Source organism: Lepidochelys kempii, chromosome 1 (genome assembly GCF_965140285.1).
Source record: "Lepidochelys kempii isolate rLepKem1 chromosome 1, rLepKem1.hap1, whole genome shotgun sequence".
Lineage (NCBI taxonomy): Eukaryota > Metazoa > Chordata > Testudines > Cheloniidae > Lepidochelys > Lepidochelys kempii.
In genome coordinates, this window is record NC_136380.1 from 123,580,753 (window position 1) to 123,605,566 (window position 24,814).

The 24,814-nt window shown below is 39.2% G+C and overlaps 1 protein-coding gene across 3 annotated transcripts in view; it reads right to left on the minus strand.

Moving 5' to 3' along the window:
* The window catches only part of HERC2 (HECT and RLD domain containing E3 ubiquitin protein ligase 2), a 317,314-nt gene that overhangs the window by 134,008 nt on the left and 158,492 nt on the right, over positions 1 to 24,814 (minus strand). For all 3 annotated transcript variants that reach the window (XM_073353148.2, XM_073353158.2, XM_073353169.2), the window contains exons 5-16: positions 19,903 to 20,122; positions 17,152 to 17,252; positions 13,016 to 13,172; positions 8,743 to 8,853; positions 7,584 to 7,755; positions 6,706 to 6,879; positions 5,096 to 5,284; positions 4,253 to 4,404; positions 2,655 to 2,812; positions 2,439 to 2,552; positions 1,294 to 1,545; positions 56 to 249 (exon numbers count right to left, since the gene is read on the minus strand). In XM_073353148.2, the coding sequence (XP_073209249.2) occupies positions 56 to 249; positions 1,294 to 1,545; positions 2,439 to 2,552; positions 2,655 to 2,812; positions 4,253 to 4,404; positions 5,096 to 5,284; positions 6,706 to 6,879; positions 7,584 to 7,755; positions 8,743 to 8,853; positions 13,016 to 13,172; positions 17,152 to 17,252; positions 19,903 to 20,122 (1,994 nt within the window). The remainder of the gene's footprint in view (positions 1 to 55; positions 250 to 1,293; positions 1,546 to 2,438; positions 2,553 to 2,654; positions 2,813 to 4,252; positions 4,405 to 5,095; positions 5,285 to 6,705; positions 6,880 to 7,583; positions 7,756 to 8,742; positions 8,854 to 13,015; positions 13,173 to 17,151; positions 17,253 to 19,902; positions 20,123 to 24,814) is intronic.

The window sequence follows — 24,814 nt, forward strand, 5'->3', positions numbered from 1 at the left end:
TCTAAATCCATGGACAGGGCTGAAGACAAATCTGAGTAACAGATTCAAAGTTTACCTGGGCAGGCCCACAAGCAATTCCAACAATGTGCTTTCTGTCTAATCCTGGGAGAGCAGTAGGCTCTGGTTTGGTGATCCTCAAAGTATCAAAATGCTGGCACTGATCATTGCTCCCCCAGCTGTGCACTTCACTATCCTCCGTCAGTGCCAAGCAATGGGTAGATCCAGCCGCCACATCGACCACTTTTTTCCCTGATAGCAAAAAGTGGACAAATATTAAAGTGTGCTTACTGCAAAGATTACATGCATTTTTAACAGGAAGACCATGAGTGGAACAGCTTTTGTGTTTCAATCACCACCAACTACTAAATCTACAATTAAAAATTAGCAGAGTTAATATGTCAAACTGCAGTTTTACCTTTCACCTCAATAAACTGGAAGAGCCAATCCCAAAAAAATCAGAAAAGTTTAAAGAGACTTAAGCTATCTGAAGTGCCAATGTATATAAGGCTGCAAAAATCCTGTGTTATTTTGCATCCATTCAGTTTAGTTGTTGATTTAGAAGAGTTTGTTGGCATTTCCACTATTAAATGGAAAAGTGACTAGACAGCGTCACATGCTGAAGTTAATTGGTGCTGCCACCGCAACTCAGAATTTTTCAATTAGATGACCTAATCACAGTAGAAATGCAATGGATCAATATGTCAATTACAAAGATTTGTAATACCCACTTCATAATACTGTCTTTTCTCATCTGCCCTAACCGTATTTCAGGTTTGTTTTTAAAAAAAAAGTAGGCAACAACTTTTGGCTCTTTTCTGAGCCAAACATGCGAACATGCTTAACTTTAAGCACATGAGTAATCCCATGGTTCTCAACAGTTCTATTCATGCATGTAAAGTTAACCATGTGCATGTTTACAAGATTGGACCCTAATTTTTATACACAAAAATTCTTCAGTCAGGCTACGTGAGAAAAGTAGTAGGAATAAAGAGAAAGCCAAGACTATAAAAACAAGAATTTTCAAGTATTAAAAGGTTTTAATAGAGTAGCATAATGAGTCTGTTGGAATAACAGAAGTAAAATCTCAGATAAAAGGCAAAGGGGTGGCAAATATATTTACTGTTAAATACAAATAAGCTACAATTTGACATCAATGAGAGTAGTGGTGAAATTCTTTAAGTTAGGATACAATCTATGATAAAAAAAATTTTCCACCAAAAACTAAGTACTTTTGACATTTTCCAACTTTCTAGTTATAAAGAACTGTGATTGCCAATTTTGTGTTACACTTACCTTGCAAGCCTTCCAGCAGTTTAGGATATCGAACATGCTCTTCTGTTCCATGCCCAAGCCTCTGATTGTCACCTTTCCCCCAGGAGTAGACCTGCCCATCTTTTGTTAAAGCAACAGAAAACTGACTCCCACAGCGTACTTTCACAACATCCAGGTCCTGAAGCTTTTCTATCAACTTGGGAGTCTTGCAACCATCACTGCCACCTCTTCCTAGCTTCCCGTAATCTCCATCACCCCAAGACCACACCTGGCCTAGAAAGGAAGACATTACACTGATCTTTCAGGTAAGTTACATATATTGACAAAAATTAGTAAATTATTCAAATTAGAGCTTTTGGAATTCACCTAAGTATACCCATATGATGAGTCTCCAAAAAAATTCAGAGTTCACGCATGCTCAGTATAGACTTGTTAGAATTTGGCAGCTAAATTCTTTGAGGATTCTGTCTGTACTGAGGATGTTCCAGCCCAGAGCTCAAGGGATTGAGCAAGATTTTCCTTGCAATTTCTCTTCCTGGCTGATCCAAGCTGCTGTGGCCCAGGCACAGGAACTGAAAACAGGGAGAGGCTCTCCTGTGCCTTCAGTGCTGCCCCTGTTGATGTTCAGGCAGCAGGAAGGAGAAGGAAGAAGCTACACTGAAATGCATAATTGTGAGAAATGGGAGGCTGGATGGAAGCACAGTGGCAGGAGGGCAGGACCCAATGGTGCTCTGGTGAAAGGCATAGGATAGAGTTATGCCTATCCAACAGGGGTATGTTACAATTGTACTCTGACCACTTCAAAGAAGTTTAAATCTCAAAAACAGTACTGGAAGTCTAGGTAGGTAAAAGATATTTTTGTGAAAAGGAGGAATATACAGCAGAACAGCTGGTGAACTGAAGAGATGTCTGAAGAAGTCTGAGTAACTATACAACTGGAAAGAGTAGCAAATTATATAAATTTAGTGCTTAACTTTTTTCCTTTACTAATACTTTCAATTCTTAAATGTGTATTAAAATATAAAATAATCACCTAGAGACTATTCTTCAAAACCACTTTCAGTTTGAGATTCTCTTATAAAATTCATTTTATGAACGTTAAGCATAAGACCTGCACCACAAATGTCTTCCTAATGACACTAAAGACAGCAAGTTTGGCCACTAACCATTTTCAGTCACTGCAAGAGTCTGAGCATCTCCACTTCCACAGGCTACATCAATAACCTTCAGTCCTTTCAGCCCAGTGACCAGCATTGGGATAGTCTGATCTTCACTGGAACCTTCAAAACAAAAAATAATCACTTTGTCAAAAATACCCAAGAGACAAATATTTAAATTTTCACAAACGGAACACCGTTCTTTAACAAATTAGAGGAACATACCATGTCCCAGTCTGCCATAGTTCCCTCGTCCCCATGTATACAACTCTCCCTCAGCAGTGATGGCTGCGCTGTATGTACTTCCACATGCAATATGAACAACATGTTTCCCAGCCTGCTTTCCAGATAAAGCAGATATCATCTTTGGTTCTTCTAGGGGCCTATTTAGAGAGAAGACAAGAGTCTCAAACAGGTAACCTGATAAAGTAATTATGTGAAATGAGCTGTGGTAACCTGTCTGCTAGAAAATAAACTGATCATCCCTATCACAACTACAAACCTTACTGACTGCCAGAGACAGCAAGATATAAACGTACCTGTAAGGAAAATTAAGGTTGAGGCTGATCAATAATAAACACAATATGCGAAGCACTGTGGAGAAGTTTACACTACAACTGCCTGTGACATACTAAAGTCTGATAACTAGTATTTTTACCTCCAAATAAGTCAGTCCAGTGGTTTACACAAGCACTATACTTTACTGTGGAAAAAAAATGAACTCTAGTTGCTGTATCTGAACAACTCCTTCCCTGCTACTCTCAGGCCCAAGACAGGAGTACTTCCTTACCCTATGACGATATGTCACCGCCGTGGTGAAACGCTTATCACCTCTGGGATACACAATTCAACACACAAGTATTCAAGTACACCTCTACAGGATACTGCATGGAAAACACTAGTTCAGCTACAGAACAAGACACTCACTCCTACTTTCTGGGCAAAATAGAGCATTGCAATGTTACTGTTTAAACACAGGAAAAAAGGGAATGGGGAACACACAACAGTCTGCATTTGCACTGAACCATTCTGAAACTGATTTTGCAAGTAAATAAGAAGGGCAGAGGGAGGATGTAATTTTACAGTTGATAATACATGCATGTGCTGTTCTGAAGTTGGATTGTTGTAAAGGACATTTTGGATTACTCAGCATCAGATTTCATAAGTGGAGCTGGATTTCTTGAAGATCCTTATGTTAACATTGGTTAACACATTAAATACATTTTTTTGTTATTTTGTATAGCCAAAAATCAGTATTCAACTGAGACAAATATCCTTAAAAGACCTCCTAGAAAATTCCAGTGCATGGTGAGTTGATCTAAGCTAAGCAGGCTACAAGTAGAGTTGTATAGGAATACGTTCTGGAGGAATCTTATTCATGACATTCCCTTCATACATGTTCATTGTTGTCTAAAATACATAAAAAAAAAAACTTAGTTTTCTCTCTCTCTCTCTTTTTTTTTTTTTTTTAAAGAGGGAAACTAGCTCTTTCCATTGCCATTAACAGCAATTTATTTGCTGGTCTAATCATGACAACATAGTTAAGACAAAATCTAAAGGAATGTATGTTTGTAAACCATCTTGCATTGCTTAATTTCTTATCAACATTTGAATGATACATATGTACTGGAGGACGTGAACAACCATAGCATACTATGTTATCTTTTGCCTATTGTCTTTTCACTGTAAGTGGCTGTGTTTCAGTAACACTTACTAAATGTCTGAATATTTAATCCTACCTTAGTTTCTAACATTAAAGTAGAATATCTGTAAATACATTCTATGCTTAAGCTGGTGAGTCAATGGTATTTTATTACACATACACTGTGTCCCCATGGCCTAGTCTTCCACCATCTCCACAACCCCAAGAGAAAACTTCTCCAGTTGCTGCCAAGGCAAGATAGTGATGACCATCTGAATGTGCTGCAATCTTCACAATATTTCTAGAAGCAAGACTCTGCACCAGCTGTGGTCCCTGTAAATTAGTTAGAGACAACGTACAAAGAAAAGTTACTTATGTTGCTCAGAGTGTTGAAAAAAACTTAGACAACTTGATAATTAGATTTTTCCCAATAAGGCCTTACTTCAAAGCTGTCCATTCCAGCATTAAATTAATGAAACCAGAGAACCATGCCAGAAGTTCAAATCCAATATCTGGGCTTGGTAAAAGACAGAGGATGCTCTGGAGCTCTCATTTTGTCCCATCCTTATAATGCATGTAATATATATTAAACTGGCTTTTGTCTGATCATTTCAGATAGTCTTCGCTGCATATTTTTCTGTTTTAGTATAATTTTGTTTAGGGAATTAATGCTTAGGCAGTGGTAGTCAAAACATTTATTAGCTTAAATGCACTTCATGCTAAGCAATTGCCATGTTATATGGAAAGAAACGGCAAAGCAAGACCACTGGAAAAGAAAAAGGGCACTGTTCATGAGGCTGGATTGTTGCGAGCACCATAACAAATATTTATAACGTAGGAAAAATTCTTAACATGGCAAACAACGGTGACAAACCATTGCTCCTGAGGGTTCAAAAACAAGGATTTTAAGATTAGCAGCATCATATTATCTCCACTACACATCTGAATTATTAGAAAGAACAATCTCATAGCAGCATATTTTATAGAAAATGGTATGCTTAGTATGGATGTAAAAATCACCTACCAGTGTGTCACTGTTGTATGCCTGCGTGTAAACTCGTCCATTTCTAGATAAGATTAAAAAACGTTTCTCTGCACAGGCAACTTGAATAACTCCGAGATTGGCAAGTCCTTCACACTGAATTGGACCACTCACATTAGCATAATATTTCCATCCTATTAAACCCCAACCTATGACTTCTTGCAGAGATCCCTGTAAGACACAAAGCTAAGTAAGAATTTACAGTTCACTACACAACTTAAAACGCAATCACCAGTGTATTTTTTTCTAATAATTATGCTGCTTCAACAATACTTCAATCAATCAGTATGCATGGTAGCTGTAAATGTAAGACAACAGTGAACCTTACCTATTAATAAGTTATTAAAAATAGTCTCACACATCACAATCTCATAGGAAGATACCATAAGTGGGTGAGGTAATATCTTTTATTGGACCAATTCTGTTGGTGAGAGAGACAAGTTTACAAGCTACAATGAGCTGTTCTTCAGGTCTCGGAATGGTACTCAAAGTGTCACAGCTAAATACAAGGTCGAACAGATATTCTTGTGTTTCGCTGTATCTGTTCGACCTTGTATTTAGCTGTGACACTCTGAGTACCTTTCCCAGACCTGAAGAGCAGTTGTGTAGCTCAAAAGCTTGTCTCTCACCAACGGAAGTTGGTCCAATAAAAGATATTACCTCACACTCCTTGTGTCTCTAATATCCTGTGACCGACATGGCTACAAGAACACTGCTTACAGAATATACCATAAATATTTATAGCAAGTATGTAGAGAAGATCTTTCAACCAGTGAAGTTATATAAAAATTTGAGGGTTTCTTTAAATTGCTACTATATCGGAGCAGTCTGACTTAAACATTTAAGAAATTTGGTCTTGACCATTTACTTTGATGGGCACTAGGAATAGTACATTTATGGGGCAGGATCAGCCATCAGTTTTGGAGAATGACTTACTTGTCATTCTGTAGAAACCTTTGGCAGATGGGTAGACCAGTAACAATGGCTCCAGAATAAGCCACATTCCGATAACCCCGGCGGTACTGGGAGGAGGGGATAAGAAAAAGGGAAACAGAAGACTAAGATCCCACGGCTGAAAAAGTAGCTTGGAAAACAAAAATAAAGAGTATAAGAGGATTTTCCTCATTCCACTGAAAGTATTAAACTCTTTGGTACAGTCCATATATGTTTATATCCACTATAGGATATCATTCAGATATTACTCCTGAACTGCTTATACAACTTTGGATTCTTTTAAATTGAATTACAGAAATTCTGAAAAAAGTTCTAACTATAAAGAGATTTCAATCTTAAATTATACCTTACCTCCCTGGTCAGATACCTTGTTTGGCTATGGCCAAACATGAGGAAAAGAGGCAGGGAGGTTAAATACTCAGACTACTATAATCAGACAGCTATGCATTGTGGAAATTCACTTTAGACACTCTGTATGAAAATATTTTAAAACCAATCGTTACACTTCTCTGAGCACGGTCAGCTAAGTAAACTGATGATTTATTAAAATCATTGAATTGTTTTTCTTGGATAGTTTAAAGAGTAAACTAATTTTCCATCTACATACAATCATTTTATTTGAGAGTATATGAGATTACCTTATGAGATGTAGGAGAGCTACACTGTGGAGGCATACATGGAGTGGCCAGGCGATCTAAGTGGGCCATGATCACAACTGCCGTTTGTCGTAGATCAATAGCTAGCTCGTTGTCCTGTGGTAAAGTCAGATACCTCAGAAAACTCTCATTGGGACTCAGGGAGTAGGACAGCATCTAAGAAAGCAAAGAAAAGCAGTTAAAAATATAAGAAAGTTAAAAACAGGAAAATATTCAGAGTACTTTTTACACACCCGATACGTTCTTTTCCCTTATTTCTCTAGATACAGACATGGCCTATTTTGTGGATACTCAGCATCTGTAATTGCTATAGAAGTTAATAAGGGACTCAGCATCTGTATATACTATTCCTTCTTCATGCAAGCAACAATTTTAATTATATATATATACTCTGAGAAATACACTATTAAATTGTGTTTATTACCACCGAGTAAGCCACTATTTCAGTAACAGAAATTGATGTTACCTTTGTATCAATTGTGCTATTCTGTACTTCACAATAAAATTTAAGAATGTAATGATGTTTCAATAAAACTCATGGGAAAAGTTAAATGTTCAAGAAAATTAATCCACAGAGTTGTAGTACCACATAAAAACTGTTTCTACAACAAAATCTAAAATGCAGTATTTATTTCAACATACTACAAACTTCTAATCTGCCATCCGGAGATAATGCAAAATTTACATACTGTTATACAACAGTTGTATATGTATCTTGATGTGTAAGTTACTACTACAAAAGTGGAGTTACAAACTTTAGAAGAGTAACAATGAGTGTCTATACTTGATTGCTAAACAACATGACACAAATAATTGGATACTAGATAGAATTTACCTGATAAATGAACACACACATATACCTGAATCTCATCCTCGGCGTTAGGTATGTCTTTATTACAGATTATGCTCTGAAACCTTTGCAGCAAAGGTAGAAGGGGTGCACTTGTTCCTTGTGCAGATCGCTCATTATCTGTTTCCCTTGTTCCATTTTCCCAGAGTTGAAGCAGCAACATAACAGCAGACAACATTTGGCTGAAAGAGTAAGTTTACCATCTCTGTTGTAAGCACTCCTACAGAAGTTATTTGAAGTTCTACATTAAATCAAATTTTAGAAGATATGCATATTTAGTAGTATAAAACCTGGATTTTTTATTCAAATAAAACATACTGAAAATGGATTCTGCAACATAATATATATAATAAATTGAAAGTTGCATGAAAATATTTTTTGGAGTTAAGGGGTATTGGGGCAGAATCTACTCAAAGATAGCTCACTTAAAACCTTTGCTGAGTTGAGGGTCCCCCCCGCCAAACAAAAGGGTCAAAGTGAAGTACAGTTTTTGAAATTTTGAGGTTTTTTTTTTTTAGTTTTGGTGTGCGTGCAAGTTTTAGCTTTGATTATTCAGTATTATTTGGTTATTGACTAAATGTATCCTTCGCTGGTATAAATCAGCACAGCTCCACTGGCTTCAATGGAACTATACCACTTATACCAGATGAAGATCTGGACCAAATGTCCACAAAAAAGTATTTCAGGATAGTTTTAATGTACCTTCACCTCCTTTCTTGCGAAGTTTTAGCTACATAGGAATTGCTATTTTGGCTCAGAACAGTGATCCATCATTGACCACAGACAGATCTTGATGATTCACAGAAATATGAAAGAAGTCTTCTAGCAGAAAATTATCTAATAGACTTCCCTCTAAAATATGTTTCTTTCTAGTCCCCATCAGTTAAATTGGCTTAGACCCTGAAGCATGAGTGCTTAGTATTCCCTAATTTTCTATCTATATTTCACCCTTCACTACCCTTCATGATAGGAAATTATGGTTAAATCCTGGCCCCACTGACATCAATGGGAGTTTGCCATTGACTTCACCTCTAATCATTAAGGAGAGAACCCATAGGTGTTGCATCAAAATGTTAACATTGAACTAATGTAAACTAAATCCCAAGAATTGCTCAGGACATTTTAATACGCACTCTTGTTTGAGAGCAGAAAAGTGCTTCATTTCTCACCTTAGTGTGCCCCTCTGTACTGCCAGCTCTAACAATATAGCAAGTGCCAAGTGCTGGTCTTGTAAAGGAATGTTGGCTGGCCCTTTGGAACTTGGAGCTCCATGTACATCACTATTTAAAAAAAAAAAATTGAAGATGCAGAAATTAATGTTTGCAGCATTAACACATTACATGAAGTTTACAAAGAAACCAGTGGGAAAAAACAAAACATATCTGCGCAACTCCAGTGTCTGCAAGGTGCTAGAGGATGTCAAAATTTATAGGAAGACTATAAGCTTTTGGGGCAGAAAAATATCTAGGAAAACAGGCTGAGGATGAAGCATAAAGAATTGACTCTTTTGGGGAGGTGCTGAGGTTTATTTTTAAAATAAATAACTATCCTCAACTACGATGCTTTTCAGCTGTGCTGATAAGAGTGCCGGTTTCAATCCATGTTATCTGTGTGTTCAATTTTTGGAAAGTAGTGAACAGCAAAGACCAAAAACATCTGTTTCAGGTGACCTAATTACTATGGTTCCTTTGACAACAAGAGACCCAAAAGCCATAGTGGCACATACAGCATCCAGAAGCATCCTTAAGTCCACTTCCTCTTGAGTACTGCACAAGTCTTGGACTTAACACTTCTACTGGTGATGGACTTTGGTCCTTCACCATCTGAAAAGCCTTGAAGCAAGAAAAACTGCTTATGCTGCATTTTGAATCATATATTCACAGAGGAATTTTACAAGTGATTGCTTATTGGATGCCATGTTTAGAAACTTTTTCCAAAGAGGCACAGGGCCTCCACCAATCACCTGCTATTTCCCGTATCCAGAGCCATCCCTTGGATAGGATGAATCAGGGCAACCGCTCTGGGTCCCGCGCTTTGGGGGACACCACGGGACTGTGGATTGGCCAGCACAGTCGGTCCCGGAAGAGACAAATCTGTCAGTTCCACCCCGGGCCCCACAACCCCCTAGGGACAGCCCTGCCCGTAGCCAACCTTATATCCTGTCCAGCACTCTCTTTGCAGTTTTCAGAGTTACTATTGTCATATCTGTCAAAAACTTCGATTGAAGAATTAGCTTTTCAAATCCTTTGAGGACCTGCCTCAAATACTCAGCAGCCAACTCATCGAATGTGTGGAATGCGTCATCATTTGTACGACAGCCTTGGCATCCCATTTATACACTGGAGGTTCTTTGTTGCATGCTCTTAGCGCATGGATTTTTTTAGATTGAGATTCCAGCTGATGCCCTCATTCAGTTTTGTCTGTTCTTCTCATAGTTCCATCAGCATGGAAGAGGGACACAGGCAGCACAGGTCTTATTGGGTGACTAAGAACAGTTGACATTGAATCATCAAATGCACCTCTCACAAGTTTCTTCATTTGTTCTCCATAAACATTGCTATTTTCAGCAGAGACTTCTCTACACCTGACATTACATGTAGTCCAACAGATATGTTGATAAGCACCTCTGCATGAGATTCAGGGTCGAATGAATTTGTCATATTGCTGATGACATGGTTGGTAAGAGCTGTAATGTATTCTTCATCCCTCTTCAGTGCATAGGCTAGGACTTGTTTGTGAACTTAAGTCTTCACTACTTCTTGGTAGGCTACTTCTTTCTCTCAGCTTTTCCATATTCATAATAAGCTGTGTATTCTCATCTCTAACACTAATGCTGACCTGTGCATAAGCGTCACTGAGTTTCTAGAACATTTTAAAGGCTAATACTGCATACATAGGCAATTTACAAATTAAAACCTTATATCAGGCAAACTACATGCTGCATTGTAAGTACAAAAACTTACAAATGGAGAAGCATATTAGGAATCCATGTACATTTAGATCTATTCACTGTGCAGTGTAACCTATGGGCCTGCAATCTACTGCTACTGGTTCACAACCTTCAGTGAGACTGATCTGCTCAGCAAATATCAATTGCAAATATAGAAAATTATTATAATCTCTTGTGAAATACTTTGATAATTAAGAATATCTTCTTCTTTTCCCTTTATGCCGCTTTTCCTGGTGAGGGTCGCGGCGGCAGCATGCAAAGTAGGGAGGACCAGGCGCCCTTTTCGTCCGCAACAGGTTCCAGCTCCTCCTGGGGATTCCCCAGCGTTCCCAGGCCAGCCAAGAAATAGAATCTTTCCATCATGTCCTGGGTCAGCCTCAGGGCCTCTGCCAAGAGGGATGTGCCCAGCAGAATATGGGATGTGAAAACATTTCACATTAGTATACTGCAAAGTGTTGCTATTCACCATTTTTGTCACATGCTAAACAGCTTCATTTCTGGGAAAAACATGCCCATGCAAAACCAGTAAAAATCTTTTAATACATTGTCATTTGGTAGCTTTGACCAATAACCACCACATTAAGGTGTTGAAATTAATTTCAACAGTGAAAACTGTAGTTGCAGTCCTGTTGCAGTGTTTCTGGAATGGTGCAAAAAATAACACGCATTTTGTGTACCATTGTTTCACCTCACCCACAGCTTTATAGAACCACTTGACAGTGCCACGTCATACCTCTTCTAAACGTACATAAAATAAGCTTTCAGATTATATATAAGAACATAAGAACGGCCATACTGGGTCAGGCCAAAGGTCCATGAAGCCCAGTATCCTGTCCTCTGACAGTGGCCAACGGCAGGTGCCCCAAAGGGAACGAACAGACAAGTAATCATCAAGTGATCCAAACCATCTCCCAATCCCAACTTCTGGGAAACAGAAGTTAGGGACACCATTCCTACCCATCCTGGCTAGCAGCCATTGATGGACCTACCCTCCATGAATCTATCTAGCTCCCTTTTGAACCCCATTATAATACTGGCCTTCACAACACCCTCTGGTAAGGAGTTCCAGAGGATGACAGTGCTTCGCGTGAAAAAATACTTTCTTGTGTTTGTTTTAAACCTGCTACCTATTAATTTCATTTGGTGGCCCCTTGTTCTTGTATTATGAGAAGGAGTAAATAACACTTCCTCTATACAACTCATGATTTTATAGACCTCTATCATATCCCCCCTTAGTCACCTCTTTTCCAAGCTGAAAAGTCCCAGTCTTATTAATCTCTCCTCATATAGAGGCCGTTCTACACCCCTAATCATTTTTGTTGCCTTTTTCTGAACCTTTTCCAAGTCCAATATATCTTTTTTGAGATGGGGCAACCACGTCTGCACGCAGTATTCAAGGTGTGGGCGTACTATGGATTTATATAGAGTCAATATATTTTTTGTCTTATTATCTATCCCTTTCTTGATGATTCCCAACTTACTGTTTGCTTTTTTGACTGTCGCTGCACATTGAGTGGATGATTTCAGAGAACTATCCACAATGACTCCAAGATCTCTTTCTTGAGTGGTTAAGAGCTAATTTAGACCCCATCATTGTATATGTATGATGTGGGTGCGTGTATGGTAGATACATTCAACTCCAAAAATATGGCCCTTTTCGAAGATCAGCCACACGCCTACTGTGTGGATCCCAGGATCCCAGCCCTGAGCGATATAGCTGTGTTGGCAAAAGTTTTTAGTCCAGGTCTCTAGTATTAGTTTTGCATTGACATTGCTTCCCCACTTCCAGTTTGCATCCTAATTTTATAGAAAATTTTGATCATGAGTGTTCATTTGAATATGCGTTCAAGTGCAATTTAAACTAAATATTTTTGTACAATTTAAACTAAAAAGGACAATGTATTGTTCAATATGGAATTCTCATTCACTTTTACATAGCATCTCATTAAAGATTATATATATGCCAAGTCTGAACATTAAAAGTAGCCCATTTAAGTTACCTAAGCACAGTACATCTGAGCAATTTTCTTTGAATTATGAAAAACAAGCTCATTTCAAGATAGCGATGGTTTGGGAACCTCTAGAGCAGTGGTTCCCAAACTGGGATTCGCAAATCCCTGGGGTTTGGCAAAATGTTACAGGGGGTTCGCCAGAAAAATTTCCTTAATGGCAGCCAGAGGACCCCAGGCATGGGAGGCAGCAGGTGTGACCTGGTTGCGGAGCAGACAGCCCGAGCCCCGTGGAGCGCTGAGTGGGCAGCCGAGCCCTGGTCAGCGTGTGGCCGACAGCCTGAGCCCCATGCACGCACACGTGCGCACACACACAGCGTGTCTGTCAGTCTCCGATTTGTTTGATGCCAGGGTATCAGAAAAGGAAACTACTCTATGGAGCGCTCAATTTACCAGAAACTATTTTTATCAGTTATTAAACATTCAGACTCACCTTTAAATGCCAGTTCAAAAACAAACAAACAAACCATAAAAACCACTTACCCAGTCACAACAGACCTTAGGAATTTAGTAGCTCTCTCCACAACTTCCAACCATACAGATGATACAGTCCCTTCATCAAAAAGGGATGCTTCTGGTAGTGCTCGTAGTGCATCAAGAGATTCTTGTAACAATTCACTGCAAAGGTCTGCATCCTCACCTACCAGCCAAGATAACATATCAGTTACCTTACAGTATGTACTAGATAGCTAACTAAGGGTACACCAGTATTTTCTCAAAATCATTCTGAGTGTGAACTTTAGAAAAAACAATTACAAACCGCCAAAACTGGTAAGTGTATACAGTATATATACTATGGATTGATTTTCATGAAATAATTTTGACTGGAACTTTAAGAAGTTGTACAGCTAACCATCAAAGCACCCCACAACACAGGAGGACTAATTATTCCTAAATCATAGCCAACAACAGGATTCTCCTCAGTTTCCCTGCCAGCCTGTCCTATTATTTTTATTCCAGACACAAAGTTTTAGTATTTAACTTTCATTTATCACCTGCACCCTAAAAACAGTTACTTTTAAAGTAATTCAAAACCCCATTTAACCAAGCTGAGTAAAGATTATGTCCAGGCTAGTGGGCTGCATATGGGTTCGAGCCACTGGCTCCCTCTCTGGAGGTGGACAGAGAGGCAGAAAGAGCAGAAGGATATCACTACCCCTTTTTGAGAGAAAGGAGCGATCAAAGCAGTTACTCTTCCTGTTAATCAGAGAGGATGACAGCCCTTAAAGGGGCCTTGTATCTGTCAGATGGAGGGGTTTTGTTTTTATTTCTGGGGTGAACAGAGCCATAACATACTAACTAGAGCACTGAAATCCTTAACAAGAGGGAGCTAGCGAAGGAGAGCCCCGAATTAAATTTGTGGGGATAAAACCCTGTATGTCTTAACTGGGGCAACTGCATGTGGGGGAAGTGTTAGAACTAATTTATTGAAGGTGGTGTGGATATAGCAACACACATGAAACAGATAAGACTTGGGAGGGCAGAATGGCACCAGTGCTTTTAATCCTGTCTTTCAGATTTTAGTCCTCAAAAAACGACGTCACTGACTAATAAGACTCAAAGAGTCTAGCTGGTTTTATAACATCTTCTGCCTATCTATAGGCTGATCCATCCTCCTGCAGTCCCTCCCACCAGATACTACTTCATCTTTCCATCATAGGTCTAGCTTTTCTAACTCTTACACTCAGTGAAGCTTCTACACTCAAAAAAAGTCATCCATCAATATTTATTCTCATCAATTTAAAATGACCAAGAAATCTGTTGCTTCATCATTGCCATGAACAGCTGCAAGAAGTTCAGAAGTTAGAATCATCAGAATCAGTAGAGTAAATGAATATGACAAACAGTATGTGGTTGGTGTTCCAGGACAGGCCATTCTCCCCCAAAGCTTTGGGCTTTATACAAAAGATTAGCTATGCCTGCTCAATATATTATTGGTCACAGACCTTGATCAAATTACTTTGCATTATTGGGGGGGGGGGAAGAGACGTCTGGAAGGATATTAGTCCAACCATCATGTCCCTTTTTGGAACAAAACGACAAAATTCAGTTGCTTCAACGCTTTATTTCAAGGAACAGCAGAGAGGATATAAGAGAAAAGAAATACTTTTCTCACAGTTAAGACCACTTCAAATTGTGGGATTTTGTTGTGTTGTTGAACAAACTCCTTTTCAACCTTACAGTGCAGTTCTATTCTGAGAAGTGGCACCAGTCAGTGTACATCAACTCAGTGGTTTCCATTTCAAATCTGCTGCTTCCCAAGAAGCCTTCTTCCTGCCCCCCAAACTGTCGAACCAACTCACCCTAGAATCTGAAAGTCAAGATTTTTCTTTCCAGACCCATATATCACCACCAGTAAATATGACCTGAGATGTATTATAGGTGTAACTGAATTGTACATCACTGTGTACCTCAAAGCAAATAGTCTGCCATTAATTTAACAATTCTGTGGGCTGTACAAACCAGAAAAGAACCCAATTCACTCTCACATAGTTTAGTTTCTTAAATGTTAATAGGGAGCAAACTTACTTTTACATAAGGGGAAAGGATTGTCAGAAACACAAATAGCTGTAACATGTGTAACTCACATTGAAACTCAACAGGAGTTACGACTGACATTTGTGCTTTTGACAGTCTTCCCCTAAAGATATGGCTTAATTCAAACTCGGAACTGATGTGTACAAAGAGATACCATTTTGTTTTTGTTTTACCTTAACCAAATTTTAATGTTGCTAGTACAATATTTATCTCAGTTTACATTTGTGAAAACTGGCAATTATATCCTATCAGGTTACTTTAAGTCATAGGGCAAATAAAGTTCTACAAGACTGTTCCCAATAGAGACTCTCCTGTCAGTCGGAGATATTTTTACTCCCTGGTAGGGCACTAAGTCTCTCATTCATATTTCTTTGCAATTTTTTCCTTTAAGAATAAATGCTAGTTTTTTTTAAACTTGCCTGCCACTTCCCCACCCTTCCCCCTCTCTCCCAAATCACCTGAGTTTGGCAATCTGGGACTTATTATATTAGAGATAGCGCTGATAGCACCAGCCATTAAAGTTGCAAGTCCCTACTTTCTGTGATTGCTACTCTAGGCTGCTGCAGACTGTGCCAAGTATGGACCCAACTAATGGAACCAAAAGCAGAGACTCTCCCTTCTGTGTTCTAAATGTCCCAATGCTATGAATAGGCAAGGTGGAGGAGGAAGCTACCTGATTCAAATGCAGAAGGTACAAGGTTCAGACCTTGGAGGAACAGGGATAAATTGGAACAAGGAGCTTGGGGGGAGGCTTGAAGATTGGCTGAGGGCTAGAGAGAAAAACTGGAACTGGGATGGGAGGGAACTGCTATTAGGAGCATGGGAGGTGGGAAGACAGACTGGATGAGGAGCCAGGAGAATGTGGGCAGAGGAAAGGAGAGACACAGAATGGATGAGGAGCTGGGAGTGGGTGGGCAAGGAGACTGGAAACAGTGGGGAGGAGACTAGGATTGGGTAGGGAAGGATATTGACACCGAGATGAGAAACCAGAGGAGTACAAATTGGGAGAAGGAGCTGAAGTGGGAAAGAGACACACCTGGTTGGAAGGGGTGGGGCAGAAGAGTGCACTCACTAGAGAACACCCCCCTCCAAAGCTTGGAATGGAACCCCAAATTCTTGAGTCTCATCATTTCTTGGCTGTCAGCAAACATCTATGAAACTCAAGGGAAAAGTGTCATCCTCTAGTGGTCTACATAGCAGTATTAGGCTATCATCCTCTATCAGTTACCCTATGAGCTCAAGGGGTGTGTGAGGTGAACCTAAAAGTTGCAATCCTGATGAAGAATCGAGTGTGTCAATATAATGCCACAGGATGGCATTTTTTCAGTTTGCCTTCTTTAAAATCCTAGAACATTACACAAAAATATATTAGAAACATACTTATGGTTGCAAAAGAAATGTCAGAATTAAGGTGATTGTGCAACCTTAATTCAGCCTCCTTGTCCCTATGCCTTTTGGTACAGTCTTTAATTACATGATTACATGCTGTTTTTTCCATAGAAACGCAACCTCTTTCAGTGCACAGAATGGACCTGCTCTGGAGATTAATCAGGGTTGTTCAGTGAAAGAGGCTGTTGTCTGTAGGACCTCTGCTTCATTTGTTGCGAAGATTAGAAAGTGTGTAGTGAATAAGGCAAGGAACTGCAAGAAGGAAAAGAATGGTTTATTATTAAGGCAGTTGTATGCTGCCCTGGAGAACTGGATTCTCTCTTCCTCTGCCACAGAATTCTGTGGGATGCTGGACAAGTCACTTAAACCATAGTTATTAATTGGGTGTTCCTCATTTTCTGAGTGCTGACGTGAGACCCTGGAGCCTGATTTGCAGAAGTGCTGAGCACTCATAATTGCAACTGAATTAAATGGGATCTACCCCTTGCACATATGAAGTGCTGCATAATGCCAATTATTCTGAAAAATCAGGTCCTAGATGTCTCAAATTGGGCACTCAACATTAAGGGATACTTTTTACCTTAATCTCTCTCCGACTCAGCTTTGTGACCTTAAGAATGTTCTTTTAAACCTAGTTTGTACATGTAATTATACAAAATAAGGTAAACATAAGATTGCAAAATGGACTTTACCTGACCTCCAAGCTCTGCGAAGGAATGCAAATGCAAATGAAAGTGCTGCTCTGGATCCCACTCGTGCAAGTCCTTCTACACCTTTGCCTACAGGTCTGGGACTAAGACAAGAAAATTTAAAAATTCAAAATCCTTTCTTAGAGAGAGTTAATGCTCTTTAAATGTTAACAGCCAAGATGCATTTCCATTGTCCAAAAAGATCCACCCCATCCACCAAGAACCTTGGGTTAAAGTAAGTCAGAAGCTACATTGATATCATGTGTGTTGCCTGTTCCTAAATCTTACCGCTACTGTTGAGAAGAAAGCTCTAGTTTTAGGCCTCCTTATAGAAAACTGAGGCTAAAAAAGTGGTGCTTGTTCAGTTTTGTGAGCAATGTAGAGTAAGTGTTAACCAAACCAGTGAGAAGTCTCGAGTCCTGTGAAACTGTCATTATCCTGAAGACCTTCTCAGAGCTGGTATGCTCTATGACAAAACATCTTTCAAAAAAATTTAGTTTAGGCCCCAAATTTAGCTTAGACCCTCCACGTAACCCTTCTTTCTCTAGAGACAAGGGTCACAGTCTACTGAGCCATTTTCACCATAAGCCAGCGAGGGAGGTGAGGAGAAGCTATCCTCCCTTGCACAGTCTCTCGTCTCCCAGTCTCAGTGATTAATCGGGGGGAGGATGCAAAGGGGGGGGCCCGGGCCCACCCTCTACTCCAGGCTCCAGCCCAGGGATCCTAATAGTATCAGCTACGGTAGCTGACCCTTTAGAAACATGACATGTACAATTCCCTGGGCTACTTCCCCACAGCAGCCCCCACTTCCTCAAGCTCCACTTGACCCTTATCTCAGGGCCGCCTCCCTTGTGCCTGATATGGTGTGTACTGCTCAGTCTCTCCAACAGCACAACTTCCTCCCACAGCTCCTGACATCCGCACCCTCCTGACTAACTGGGAGGCTTTTAACTAGTTTCAGCCAGTCCCTGATTGGCTTCAGGTGTCCCAATCAACCTAACATTCTCCCTGCCTTCTGGAAAGATCTTAATTGGCCCCAGGTGTCTTAACTGACCTGGAGCAGCTGCCATTTAACTTATCCTGGTACCAGCGATTTGTTTAGCCTGGAGCGAACATATCTATCTCCCGCTACTTTTCTATAGCCATCTGGCCTTGCCCCATCACACTATGTACCAAATCATATTTTTCTGCTAAGTGGATGGTGTTGTATTTATAGTTTGCTTCAATCTATTCTCCAAACAGTTTTCGTTTTCTTGCAAACCCAGCTGCAACTTTTCTCTCACACTTTTAATACCAGGATTCATAAATATTTTGACATGACTGTTCACACCGTAAGAATGCCACTGAAAGACAGCTATTAAAATAAGCTTTCTACAACAGCACATGCTTTTGAATGGTCCTCCTGCAGTCATGTTCAGGGCTGTAGCTATGATTTTGCCTCTGGGATATCTTCTGTCCAGCAATGTATTCAACCTGACTCTGATACACCTTGGTTTATCTGTACCCAGCAGCTGTCTCTCATAGGAATTCTCTCCCATCAATTATTGATGCTAAGCTCTAACAGTTTTGTTATCATCTCCTTTCCAATTAACTTTTATGATGAGGGTCATATTAACACCACTTTTATTTGCAAGTTCAATAATGGGTTGCAGAAGGAGGTGGCATACATTTAATTTTTCTTAATAGCATTCACTAAATGTGAACACATTTCTGCTAACCTTTTTATTTCTATTTGTGAAATCACATTAAAATAAATAAGTTTCACCCTCTACCTGCAGAATGAGCAACCTCCACCCACCCCACTGTTTCTCTTAGAAAGAATGACAATCTTGTCCTTCCAATTGGTTGCACATCAGGGATTTGGACTGCTTCGGTTTGCTGCCCCAATAAAAAAGTTAAAATTTTTATACTGAAATTTCAACAGTTTGATTTAAAAAAAAAGTGCTGGTCTATTTAAGTCATGTCTGAGGCCAAAAGATTTCTTCAAGGAACAGAAACAGCCAGACATTGGCGCATCATCATTGCCAGATGACTCATAAGTACACTTTCCTTTAAATACATTCTTGCAGAGAAGTATAGAAATTTATCAGACAAAAAGGCTTTCCGCACTAACAAAGGAATTTCAACTTGAGTTGCCTCACACTCTTCATCAAATACAGCATGCCCCTTCCCTCCACTGGCACCTTTCCTGTGAACTAGAATTAGCAAGTTTATTTACAGCAGGAAAGTAACTGGTATATTTCTTGTTCGGCTACTGTTTTCTTTGCCATATCTGCAGCTACTCCCTTTTAACATTTTTTGCCCGTATCAAGATAATGTATGACAAGGAAGACTATTTTTCAGCACTGTTTAAAGTGTGTCCTGTGCCATATGCATGTAAGTATATTCTAACAACACAGCTACTAATGTCATTCCAGTCATATGATCTCCCTTGACATAAATTCTGAAACAGGCCTGACCACAGCTAGCTAGAATGACACACAAGAAACACCTTGGTGAAAATAATATTACAGCTTAGAGGAAGTTTCCGTCATAGGATCATGGTGTAAAGCAAACAAATATTAAAGTGTCAACCAAGGACCAAAGCCACTGCCTCAGAGATACATACAGTAGCTCTGGTGCTTGTATTAAATCCAGAAGGAAAAAGAAACCAGTGCTAAGGTCTCTCACATTAGTGAAGTCACAAAAAGATGACTAACATCTGTTTTAAATTGATCCAGCACCAGAGCAACCTGCTTGTCCTGATCGCATTACCTTTTCTTGTCCGCAGCAGGCAGAGGAATACTACTGCTTTTCCACTTAACCTTGACGTTCTCCTGAAGAACAGTTCTGTTCAATGCAATGAAATATCGTTCCAGGACAACTAGCCTCTGTTTCAGCCGCAGAGCAGAAAGAGTTGTCGTGGCAGTTTGTGTGGCTAGAACTTGCTGTTCCTTCACCAGCACATACAGGCACTCTTTCAACTCATTCACATCTAAAAGAAACATGGCAGAAAAGTATTACTACTGTGAGATAGCAAGATGAACACAACATATAACCGAGTTCACAAATATGAAAAAAGGTAAACTGAACAATTTGAGGCAACCAGGCATTCTAAATCACAAAGGTTAGTAAGACAAAGACTACTATTTTTCAGTTTGCAATTTAAAAAAAACACCAGCATCTTTTAAAGTGTGTCCTGTTCTCTATGCAAGTATATTCTAATAATATACTACTACTGTAATTACAGCTAAATCTGACTTTACTCCATAAAACTCACTTGTCTTCTTACATAAGGGTCAGGCACGTGCTAAATACTCAAAGTAATCACACATTGCACATAATAGATATGTAGAATAGCAAAGATAAGGTTATTATGGAAAAACTATTTCCTTACTTGTGTGAATAATTCTGAATCTTAATAGTTCATTAATGTAGTCTCAATATGTGGTATAAAGTATTTAAGTGTTCTAAATAAACAACTTAGACAGCAAATTTCTACCATCTAGCAGACCTTGTGGACAGTACTCTTATGTGCAGCCAACAGCCTTATATAAGGTCTGTTGCTTGCATTTTATGTGCTGATATACATTATCTTATGTTTCTTAGTATTTATAAAGCAACTCTCAGAAGCTCCAGGATCAGTGCCAAGGACTGCTGAGCTTACAAAACAAGAAGTGTTAGAAATTAAAGCGTATCTTGAGAACACTGCCAAACAAAACATGTTCTGAGACTGAACATGTGCTACATTGTATCACTCAAAGGGTCTGTAGCTGTCCAAACAAAAGACAACATCAATAGCCCAAGGAGCTCATAAGCTAATGACAATGGAGCAGGGGAAAGGCCCATGTTCTCTGTAAATAAGTATGAACATGTTTAATTCCTATGGCAAATTTCAGGAAAGGTTTATAAAAAGTTTCTTAGCAGGCTTCCCTTCTATCAACTGTCTGATCACTAAATCTCATGCTGATCTCATGCTGCTTTTCACTAAATTACAGCACCCTTAATACTCTCCAGCCAGGCCAGTTACCCAGCTCCTAGTAACAGAAGTATTTTGTTTTAACGAATTTATGAGTATTTAAATCCAGATTATGACACAGAACGCCTCACGCACAGTGCAATGGTATTAAGAACAGCTGTGAACAACAGTTCTAACAGAACTACATCTGTAGTTTGGAGAACCCCATTTCACAAAACATTCATAAGAACATAAGAACGGCCATACTGGGTCAGACCAAAGGTCCATCTAGCCCAGTATCCTGTCTTCCAACAGTGGACAATGCCAGATGCCCCAGAGGGAATGAACAGAATAGGTAATCATCAAGGATTCATCCCGTCACCCATTCCCAGCTTCAAGGCAAACAGAGGATAGGGACACCATCCCTGCCCATCCTTACTAATAGCCATTGATGGACCTATCCTGAAGGAACATATCTAGTTCTTTTTTGAACCCCGTTATAGTCTTGGCCTTCATAACATCCTCTGGCAAAGAGTTCCACAGGTTGACTGTGCATTATGTGAAGAAATACCTTTTGTTTGTTTGTTTTAAATCTGCTGCCTATTAATTTAGTGACCCCTAGTTCTTGTTATGAGGCGTAAATAACACTTCCTTATTTACTTTCTCCACATCAGTCATGATTTTATGGACCTCTATCATATCCCCCCTTTAGTCATCTCTTTTCCAAGCTGAGAAGTCCCAGTCTTAATCTCTCCTCATACGGAAGCCGTTCCACATCCCTAATCATTTTTGTTGCGCTTTTCTGATCCTTTTCCATTTCCAATATACATCTAGCACATCCCTCACATTACAGTCATAACAGTTACATGAGACTCATTCAGTATAATCTCCCTGTAAATTCAGGTCTTTGCAATACAGTATATTTTATATATTGCCTCTTTTTTGTGAGATGTCTTTGCACACGTAGCACCAAATTCAAATGATCATTTCTGCAGCCATATCACATTGCAAATTCATGTCTATTTTGCTGTCAGCTATCACCCCATCCTCATTTTCAGCAACATTGTGAAGTGAGATGCACTGAGACTGTGTGCCAGGCTACTTACTGATGTAACCATAGCACCCCAACCTTTATTGTGTAAACAAAAACAAAGAGGGAACATCTTGTAGTGCATGGCCTTCTGTATGTCAGAGTATCATAGCAGAACTTCTTGTTTGAGATTGGCATGTCAGCTTTACTTGCTGCCTCCCATAAACAATCTGAAGAGGTAAAATCAGTTTTCTCCTTACCCTCCCCAACAGAAAATCCTATCAGCTTCCAAAGGCCAACTCGGAGATGCAGCAGTGAATTAAAAATAGCCATCCAAGAATAACCCTTCTGCATTTTACTAAGATGACTTTATTAACTGTGGGCTTTTTGACAGCTGATTTAAATATGCAGATTTAATCATGCCCTGACCTAACTTTCCCTGCTAGGTTTTCCCATATACTTTTAGCTACAACCTACCTACCCTTCCTTTAAATGTCACAGAAGAAGAATAAAGCACATGCTCAAAGGAGATCTGGTTGTGATACAACATGGAAGGGAACTCATTTAGAGTTCCTTGTAGGCATCAGTAAATAACTCCTACATATGGGCAAATCCGTTTATTCTTTCAATCTAAGCATTAAGTACTTCTGAAGCCTGTCCCCTCTGCCATCTACTTAGGGAATAGCCACTACTGTATGATTCTTGACCCAGGATCTATATAAATATGACATCTGGTGCCAGACTCAGCAGGTCTACAGAGTAATATTCAATTAATGGGTCATTCATAACTCCTAGCAATCGACAAATAAAATAAAATAAATTGGGGCAGCCCTTAAAGCAACTTCCAAGAGCAAAAAATAGATACAAGTTGTCAGAGGAAAAATATCCTTCTATTCCAAATGACACACAAAAACAATGAAAGTATATACAGCAATAAATTCATGGAAATGACCACAGAGGAGAGCTGGAGATCACTTCCGTTCCCCAAGCACCAGGAGGAAGACCAGATCCCACCACAAGAAGTACCACAGGGGCAGTTTCTCTTAAAAAACCACCACCACTAAAATTTAAGGCTTTTACAAAACCAGATTCAACCCCCAGTAGCCTTTACTGCAGTTAGCACTCTAAATCTGGAATACTGCATGACTACACAAACTTTGACTAAAGGTGCAACTATGGTAGGAAGAGCAGTGCTACTCTCAAAAGCTGCCCATTGGCTACACACAGGCTATTGTTGCTACAATGGCAACTGTTAGTTCCTAAATGTTAAAGCACCACACAGAGGGTATAACCTATATGCATAAAAAAAAATTTTTAAATCAGATAAATGAGATATTTTGGTAACAGCCAGCAACTAGTTGGGCAGAAACTGTTACCAGTCTAGGTTTCAAGTATCGTGAAGGTTCTGTTCTATTTTATGTAAAGTTAACTTAAAGGCACTTGACCTCACTGTGATTCAAGATCTTTAAAGTGAATCCATATGAATTAGAATACAGTTTTTAAGAACATTTTATTTCTTCCCCATGATACTATACTTCCAGAGCCTCATAAGGCTTCAATTTTGTGGAAGCCTTCTACCGAAAAATTCAACTTCAGACAGAGATTATACATGAAGTATTTCAATCCAACAGTAGTTTTGAAAGCAATGAAAACTGAGGCAAAGACTGGAACAGCAATTTAGGCTGCTAATGGCAGCTGTAATGTCATTCTGGCAGAGACTGCAGGAAGTTCAGAGACCTTAGAACTGAGGGGAAATAGTGATTATCTCTGTTTTAATAAGATTACATATACACATTTTTACCCACTTTTAATCTTCCACTTTTTCTGCAGTTTCTGTTTAAGTGACTTGCATTCATCATTAGAAAGATTTAAATACATCAGGGATATGATCAGGGAAGTGGCAATTAATTTTAATATTACCAAATTATTTCAAGTCTAAATATCAACCTGTATAATATAACTATCAAAAAACTAAATATACTGTATTAATAGTAACATGTGATTCAATTTCAGCTGAGAAGAACAGAGAACGTATGTTGCATCAAAGGGAAGATTAAAACAATAAGTTATTACACAAACATACAAGACCATGATACAGAGTACACTCTAGTCCATTTTACCTCTACAATTATTTCATAAATCCTGGAGCTGTGCTACTTAACTAGACTACTACATGCAAGGTGAGAAATACAATGGTAGCCTGAAGAGTTAAGTTCTCAAACTGTGGTCAAAAGAGCACTTGTTGATTGTCTGCAGATAGGTGGCTGTTTAAGGATACATACTCCTCATTTCCAGTGGCTTTATTGCTTTTAAAAGTCTGCCAACACATTAAATGGCTTTCTAACAGTACATTTTCATGTAAGCAGTTGCCATGAACATGTGCAATTGTGAATGGGAGGTCAAGTAAACCATGAGATCATCTCTGTTTTACATTTGGTCTGATATGAAGAGGTTTGAGAACTTCTGTTGAATAGCCGTGTTTAGCAAAGGAATCCGCAGCATATATGACGGGAGTACATTTCAACCTATACATACCCAAAAGGAGATCAAACAAACCTTGGCAAAGATCTATTTTAAGAGTGTAGCAGCAACTCATGACTATACTTGCAAATACATATTAAAGAATGAATTGAAATTAAATAGAACGGACATTTTTTCTCAAGGGTAACCAAGTTTTGGATTTTCCATTCCTATAGGGA